Source organism: Sylvia atricapilla, chromosome 28 (assembly GCF_009819655.1).
Source record: "Sylvia atricapilla isolate bSylAtr1 chromosome 28, bSylAtr1.pri, whole genome shotgun sequence".
In the NCBI taxonomy this organism is placed as follows: Eukaryota; Metazoa; Chordata; class Aves; order Passeriformes; family Sylviidae; genus Sylvia; species Sylvia atricapilla.
The window spans coordinates 4028060-4035102 of record NC_089167.1 but is presented as its reverse complement, the minus strand read 5'-3'; the positions used below and the strand labels follow the sequence as shown (position 1 = coordinate 4035102).

The 7043-nt window shown below is 63.8% G+C and overlaps 3 protein-coding genes and 1 long non-coding RNA gene across 4 annotated transcripts in view; 1 reads left to right on the top strand and 3 right to left on the bottom strand.

Annotated features, from left to right (window-relative positions):
- Positions 1-7043, top strand: part of LGI3 (leucine rich repeat LGI family member 3) — a 228735-nt gene that overhangs the window by 217702 nt on the left and 3990 nt on the right.
- On the bottom strand, positions 282-1309 carry LOC136372547 (uncharacterized). Its single transcript, XR_010745506.1, has 2 exons — positions 681-1309; positions 282-569 (listed from the first exon to the last, which is right to left on the bottom strand). It is a non-coding gene; the product is annotated as an uncharacterized lncRNA (long non-coding RNA).
- On the bottom strand, positions 2495-4081 carry LOC136372664 (uncharacterized). The gene is made up of 5 exons (XM_066337391.1): positions 3837-4081; positions 3237-3605; positions 3029-3139; positions 2844-2954; positions 2495-2734 (listed from the first exon to the last, which is right to left on the bottom strand). The coding sequence occupies exons 1-5, from the start codon at positions 4041-4043 to the stop codon at positions 2639-2641; spliced, it is 894 nt and encodes a 297-aa protein (XP_066193488.1). The 5' UTR covers positions 4044-4081; the 3' UTR covers positions 2495-2638.
- On the bottom strand, positions 5440-6871 carry LOC136372621 (surfactant protein C-like). The gene is made up of 5 exons (XM_066337314.1): positions 6658-6871; positions 6406-6558; positions 6142-6282; positions 5958-6068; positions 5440-5800 (listed from the first exon to the last, which is right to left on the bottom strand). Exons 1-5 carry the CDS (start codon positions 6700-6702, stop codon positions 5699-5701), a joined length of 552 nt encoding a protein of 183 aa, XP_066193411.1. The 5' UTR covers positions 6703-6871; the 3' UTR covers positions 5440-5698.

The following is a 7043-nucleotide window of genomic DNA, read 5'->3' as shown; positions in this document are numbered from 1 at the left end:
GGAACGGCAGAGTCTCCTTCACCCCTTATCTCTGCCGTGGTTTTCCTCCCCCATCAGAACCATCCCAGGATGTTTTCCTCGTTCTCCCTTATTGCAAAACCCACATCCAGCAAAACTTCCCTCCTCGAAGCAAATAAATAAAGCCCAGAAAACCGTGTCCCTGCTCTGCCCCCGGCCCTGACGTCACACAGCGCATCCCAGGGATGGGAATTTGGGGAGCTACTGCTGGCTCCAAGCCCAACCTCGGGAGCCGGTCTCCCAAGAAAACAAACAAGCCAGGCTTTGGAATCCTTTTTGTTTTCATCCCGTGCTCAGGCTGGGGAGGATGTTTGCGGGCCGAGTCCCTGGATGATGTCAATCCATGATGTCAGGATGCAGCCGTCGGTTCCCACCCGGAGATCGCCCCTTTCTCACGGAGCGCTCCGGGGAGCTGAGGCTCTCCGAGGAGGCTTTTCCCAGCGCGGCTTTCCCACGCCGAGCTCAGCTCCCGGGACACAGCCGGCTCCCTTGCAGCCCTGCTGGTGGCCCTGGAGGTCACCGGCCAGCAGCATTCCAACCCGGAGCCTCACCTGGAAGAGGAGCTGAGCGTCCCACGCGGTGTCCCATCAGGATGGGAACGTGCCCGTCCCAGGAGCCAGGTGGATGTGGCCTGGCACGGGCACACGGATTCCGGCTCTTACCTCAGCCTGCCCGCCCTGCAGGGCTGCCTTGGCACCCGGGAATGGCAGGTGGGCGATGCCAAGGCCTGGCATGGGCACAGCCCTGAGGGTGAGGGACACCGGGAGCTGCCAGGAGCATGCCTGGATCCCGTCCTCAGCTCTCTGTGACTTCCAAAAACCCCCAAAATCCCCACAGCAAAGAGCAGCCTGGGCTGTTCCTATGGTGGAGCCAGGAGCGGGGACCCGCTGGGACACCCCTGTGCAGTGAGTGACCAGGGCTGGATTGTCCCCTGTGGCCACAGTGACACAGCCCAGGGGAGCTGGAGGGTGGCACCTCCTCTTCCCAGGGATGGGATCCCCAATTCCAGCACCTCCTGGGGGATTTTCCCTGCCACTGTGTCGCAAACATCCGGAACCTGGGATACTGGAATTATTGCACAAGGACCTGAGGGTCCTGCCAACTTTCTGTCACCTCCTCCATCTGCTCCGGCCTTGAGGGGAGGCTGAGGGGGTCCGGGGGTCAGGGAGGGATTGGGAGTGCACACCCCGGAGCTGCAGGAGGCCCTGGATGGATGCCCCACATCCCGGCCAGCTGCAGCTGTGTTTTCCCGGCACAGCAGCTTCCCTGGTGGCAGGAGTGGAAAAGGGGGCTGGGTGCAGGTGTGGGGACAGTGGGGGGCTGGTGGTTCCCACTTTGGGGCTGGTGGGATTCCCAGGGGATTGGATGGGCTGTTCCTCCTCTCAGGGCCAGGCCAATGTCCCGGTTCCAAAACCTCCTGCCAGAATCCCACCCTGATAAAGCCTGATCCTAATGAAATCCCGGTCCTTAGATTACCAACATCTCAGTCCTAATAATGTCTGATCCCAGTAACACCTGCTCCCAATAACACCAGTATCCTGATCCTAATAATTCCTGATTCTAATAGTACCAGCATTCCAGTTAAAAATGCCTAATCCCAACACCAGCTCCCTCATCCTAAAAATCCTAATAATTCCTAATTCTTATAATGCCTGATCCTGATAAAACCTGCTCCCGATAACACCAGGAGTCCAGTCCTAACAACACCTGATCCCAATAACACCAGCATCCTGATCCTAATCATTCCTGCTGCTAATAATTCCTGATTCTAATAGCACCAGCATTCCAGCCCTAACAACCCCTGTTAAAAATGCCTAATCCCAGCACCAGCTCCCTCATCCTCGAATTCCTAATAATTCCCGATTCTTACAATGCCTGATCCTGATAACTCCTGATCCCAACAGCGCCAGCATCCCTGTCCTAAATCATCCCAGTGCTAATGATCCCTGTCCTCGGGCAGCGTCTGGTGGCCGCGGCTGCTTTCGGCACAGGCTGTCTCCAGGAATAGCTCCCAGACCTGATTCCTGCCCTTCTCCTTTATTCCGGCCTGGCAGAGGACAGAGCCATTTTTCAGGCCGGCCTGGCTCTGGCAGCAGGACGGGGCAGCTCAGGTCAGGAGCCAAGCTCGGGGGAGGCCCTCCCGTGAGCCCCCGGGCTGTGCCTGCCGCAGAAATTCCCCCCAAATTCCACCTCGGAGCCCCTCAAGGCCTTCTGAAGGCAGGGGGAAGGCGGGAGCTGGCGGGAGCCGGGAGCGAAGAACTGGAACGGAGAATTGTGTTTTCTTTAAATGTCATGTTTTTTTAAGCTCATTTTTGCACTTGGGTTTGGCGAAGCTGCGAAGGCTTTAAGTGACAAACCAGCTGTCCCCCGGCGCGGCGCAGACACCCCCGGGCCCCGGCCCCACGCCTGCAGCCCCCCGGCTCCCCTCCAGCGCCGAGCCCCTGACCCCTCCTCACCGCCCCCCGAATTGGGCTGGGGGGCGCGGGGGCGGCCGCGGAGGAGTCCCTGGTGCTCCCGGCGGGGCTGTGGCTGTCGGGGCCGCTGCAAGGCAAAGCTGGCGCTGTCAGGGTGCTGCCGGCTGCGCGGGGGTCCCGCAGCCCCCCTGCCCACCCCGCGGGCTCTACGCCCAGTAAACAGGGAGGAGGCTGCAGAGGATGCTCGCCGTGGTGCCCAGCACGGAGCGGTCAGCCAGGGCCGCGGAGATCTCGCCCTCAGCCTGGACGGGAGGGGACAAGAGACATCCCTCAGCATCATCTTCATCATTCCTCACGGCGGGGAGCTGCGCTGAGCGCCCCCAGCCCCCCCCGGCCCGGCCAGCTCCTCACCTGCCGGTGCTGGAAGGTGTCGAGCACGGTGTCCAGCCCCGGGATGTTGTCCTTGTCCACGCGGGTCACGTAGCAGGCGCGGCGCAGTTGGGGTCTGTAGCTCACCAGCAGCTGTTGGAAACCAAACCCGGCTCAGCTCCATCCCATCTCCCCCTCCCCGCGTCCCCCCCGAGCCCCCCACTCACATTCTTGTAGTCATAGATGACAGTGGCCGCGTTCCCGTCCCCTCTGTCCAGGTAGAAAGTGGCCGCGTCCTCTTCCCAGGCGGCTCCAGCCCACACACCGCTCCGCACCACCTGGAGGGCGGCGAGGGGGAACCTCAGAGGCTGCAAACCCCTTCCCCTGGGAACTGGGGTGTCCCCACTGGTGGCACTGGGGCTGGTCCCCACTCACGGAGTCGGCGCGGCGCTGCTCAACGCTCAGCCTCATCAGCAGGAGCGCGGCGATGATGAGCACCACCAGCACCACCACGACCACCACGAGGAGCAGGCAGCGGAGGCGGCAGCAGCTCAGCAGCTTGCGGGGCAGGTAACACAGCAGCCGAGGGAGGAAGCACAGGGACTTCTTGAGGCAGCCGGAGCAGCTGCTGCAGCCGGGACACTTGGGACACTTGGGACACCTGCAGCACTTGGGCAGGCAGCAGCACTTGGCGCAGCACAAGCTGCATCTGGTGCAGCATTTGGCGCAGCACATGCTGCATCTGGCGCAGCACTTGGCGCAGCACGTGGCGCAGGGCAGGCAGCAGCAGCCGTTCCCCGAGTCCTGGGGGGGAGATGCACTCAGGGGGTGGAGGTGGGAGCCGGGGGACGCAGGAGGTTGAGGGGGTTGATCCTGCTGCCCCCCAGCACCCCGCTGGGCACGGGGAATGCAGCACCCCATGCTCCAAACCCCTGTGCAGGGGCTTTGCCTTGCTAGGATAAACTGGGCAAAGCCCCGTGCAGAGCTGGCTGCAGGGACACCCCGGAGTGGCAGTGCCACGCTGCAGGGACTCACCTCATCTTCAAGCACCACCTGCTTCATGCTGCTCTCCATGGCTGCTGCCACCTCTTCCTCCTCTTCCTCCTCTTCCTCCTCTTCCTCCCATTCCCAGCCCAGCCTGGCCACCGGGACGGGGCACTTTATACTGGGGCTCTGGGGTGGGGACCGGAGCGGCCCCTGTGAAGGGTTTGGTGGCCCCGGGGTGCAGCCAGGCCCTGGCATGTGACCTCCTCCTCTGGTGTTTGCTGAGCGCCCGCTCCCAGCTGGATCCCCCTGGGAACCTGCTGCTCGAGAGGCTCCGGGGGCACTGGGTCAAGGGCTCTTGTCCCCAGGCGTGGGGACTTCTCTGCTGCCCAGCAGCGAGGTGACAGGGCCAAAGCAAACCCTTCAGGGTGGAGCATCCGGCCGTGGCCGCAGCCGAGCCGAGACCTGGCTCGTGTCCCTTCGCCACCTCGGGCACCTGGAGCTGCTTGATGTGGCAAGGAACAAACAGGACATTAAAATTTCCTGTAATCCACAGGGATGGGGTGGGGACAGGGTCACCAGGGCCTGGGGAAATGTCCCTGACCCTCATTCTCGGTCCCGAGGCTTTGGGGGCTGGCAGAGGAGCCCACAGTGTGGATTTCTGGGGGGTAAGGGGCTCCCAGCTCTGGCATGTCCCCCTCAGGTGGCAGGGGGACACTGCTGGGCCTTGGTTTTGCCTGTCCATGAGCCCGTCCTACAACTGGAACCCCTCCAGCCACCTCTGGGACCCCCAACACCCACAGTCAGGTTTTGGGGGGGGTGGTGAGCTCTGCCTCTTTTCCCAGGGTGTCCAGGGCCACAAGAATCCCTGGAGTGGCTCCTGGCAGTTCTCAGTCACCGTGGGAGCCCTTATCACCTTTCCTGGCCCATGGCACCCTCTTGACCCAGCTCCTTATCACAGGCAGGGTTTTTGGGCAGCAGAGCCGCTCTGAGTCAGCACATGGAAACGTGCCATGTCCCTCCTGTTCCCAGCAAAGTGTCACCCCCCCGCGGAGCTGTGACACCCCCCTCTCTGCTTGTGGCGGTGCTTTTGGGGACAACACTGAGTTTGCAGCTCTGGAACGATCAAATCATCTCCCAGGGGTCTCTTTTCCCCCTCCCAGCCACGCTGCTTCCCTGTTTTTTCAGTGCAGCACTTGGAATTGGTCCCGAGGGTTGATGTGGGGCAAGAGGGGCTGGAATGGATGGGAAAAGGGAGGGGATGGGGATGGGGGGAGCTGGAGCGAGTGCATTGTGGTGTCTGTGGGCTTGGTTCCCACTGGGGACGTGTCACAGTCCCTCTGTCCCCACCTGCACGAGGAGGGGACGGGGTTGGGAGCGTTTTCTGAAGGTCTGGAAGTGCAGAAGTTTCTCCTTCCACCTCATCCTCCAAACTGGGAGGGGCACAGGTGGGGACACTGGGGCGACACAGATGGGGACACTGGGGGGACACAGACGGGGACAACGGGAGCATGGTGTGCAGTTGTGCTGCTGCCCCCCGTGTTTGATCCCTCCCAAGCGCCTCTCACATGAGGGATTCCCCTCCCCACTCTGCACCCTGGGACGCCGTGTCCCTGTCCCCAGCACCCAGGTAAGGACAAGAACACCACTTGGAGGTGGGGGCACAGGCTTTACTTTGTAGACAGAAACAAATTCCAAAGCAAATCCCTTTTTTTTTTTTTTTTCCCCTTACGGCGAGAGCAGTGGGAAAGCCGCGGTGCCAAGCGACAGCGGATGGAGCAGCCCCGTGGCGGGGTGGCTGTCCCCGGGATGGGGACGAGGAGGAGGAGAGATTCCCGGGTATCCCGCCTGGAAGGCAGCGTGTGGGACAGTGACATCCCCGTCTCGCTGTCCCGTCCCTCTGGGAGCTGCTCCTACGCCCAGAACACGGGGACGGCGCTGCAGAGGATGTTGATGGTGGTGCCCAGCACGGAGCGGTCAGCCAGGGCCACGGCCTTGTCCCCAGCGTCCTCATCCTGCGGGACAGAGAACGGAGCAGCGGCTGCCACCCTCGGCAGTGTCCCCTCCAGAGGGGACAACCCCCCAGCCCCACATTTCCCGGGACTCGGGGGTCGGGCTGCGCTGAGCCCAGCGCGGCTCCATCGCCATCCCCGCGGGGTGCTCAGCGCTCACCTGCCGGCGCTGGAAGGTCTCGGTGACAGCGTCCAGCCCCGGGAAGTTGTCCTTGTCCACGCGGGTGATGTAGCAGGCGCGCTGACGCCACGACCTGTAGCCGACGAGCAGCTGTTTGGGACAGAGCCGGCTCAGCTCCGCGCCGCGCTGTCCCCGTGGCGCCCGTGCCCGGGTCCCCACGCACCTTGCTGTAGTCGTACACCACCGTGGCCGAGGCGTTGAGCCCGTCGCGCACCGCGAACGTCCCTGTCCTTTCCCTCTTGCTCATGGCGAGCTCCTGGGGGGTCCCCTCGCCGTCCAGCCCCTGGATGGTCATTCTCAACACCTGCCGCGGGGACAGAGGGCTCAGGGCGCTCTGCGGGGGCTGAGCTCCAGCCCCACAAAGCCTCGGGGCCATCCCGAGCCCCCTCCCGGAGCCAGTGCCACCGCGGGCCCGTCCTGCGCTCACCGTCTCGGCGTGCGACTCGCTGAGGTGCAGCCCCAGCAGGAGGAAGGTGACGTTGACCACCACGAGGGCCACCACCACCAGCGCCACCAGCAGCAGGAGGCTCTTGAGCTCGTGAGGGACGCAGGGCAGGCGCGGCGGGGACTCCGTGTACCTCTGTTGGGGACACGGGGAACACCCGGCTGAGCCGCCGGCGCCGGCGGTGGCAGCGGGGACTCAACCCCACGCCCGGGGTGGCCGGTGGGTGCTCCTTACCGGAGGTGCCTCCTCCATCAGCGCCTCTTTGGAGCTGTCGTCCATCTCTCCGCGCGCTCCTGTCCCTTTGCCAGCCCCGTCCCGGGGGGATTTATAAGGACCCGGGTGCCCGGGGAAGGCTGAGGCCACTCCAGCCGCCGAGGTGCCACTTGTGCTGTTTGCTGAGCGCGGAGAAGAGCCAGGGAGGGGACACGAAACCTCCGGGGGCCCTTCCCTGGCATTTCTCCGGCTGCGCTGGGGGTGCCAAGGCAAACAGCGGGCAGTGCCCACCCTGCCCTCCCGGCCGGGGCTGCGGCGGGAGGGGCACAGCACGTCCCCGGGGGGAGCTGCAGCCCCGGGTCTGCACGGGCAGCTGCGTGTGCCCCCCCCGGGGCGGGCAAGGAGCT

Coding starts and splice junctions, on each gene's coding strand:
- LOC136372664 (XM_066337391.1), bottom strand. CDS start 4,043: ATGCCAGGGCCTGGCTGCACCCCGGGGCCACCAAACCCTTCACAGGGG. Junction 3,140..3,236: donor AGCAGCGCCGCGCCGACTCC/GTGAGTGGGGAC, acceptor GCCGCCCTCCAG/GTGGTGCGGAGCGGTGTGTG. Junction 2,955..3,028: donor TCATCTATGACTACAAGAAT/GTGAGTGGGGGG, acceptor GGTTTCCAACAG/CTGCTGGTGAGCTACAGACC.
- LOC136372621 (XM_066337314.1), bottom strand. CDS start 6,702: ATGGACGACAGCTCCAAAGAGGCGCTGATGGAGGAGGCACCTCCG. Junction 6,559..6,657: donor TGATGGAGGAGGCACCTCCG/GTAAGGAGCACC, acceptor TGTCCCCAACAG/AGGTACACGGAGTCCCCGCC. Junction 6,069..6,141: donor TGGTGTACGACTACAGCAAG/GTGCGTGGGGAC, acceptor TGTCCCAAACAG/CTGCTCGTCGGCTACAGGTC.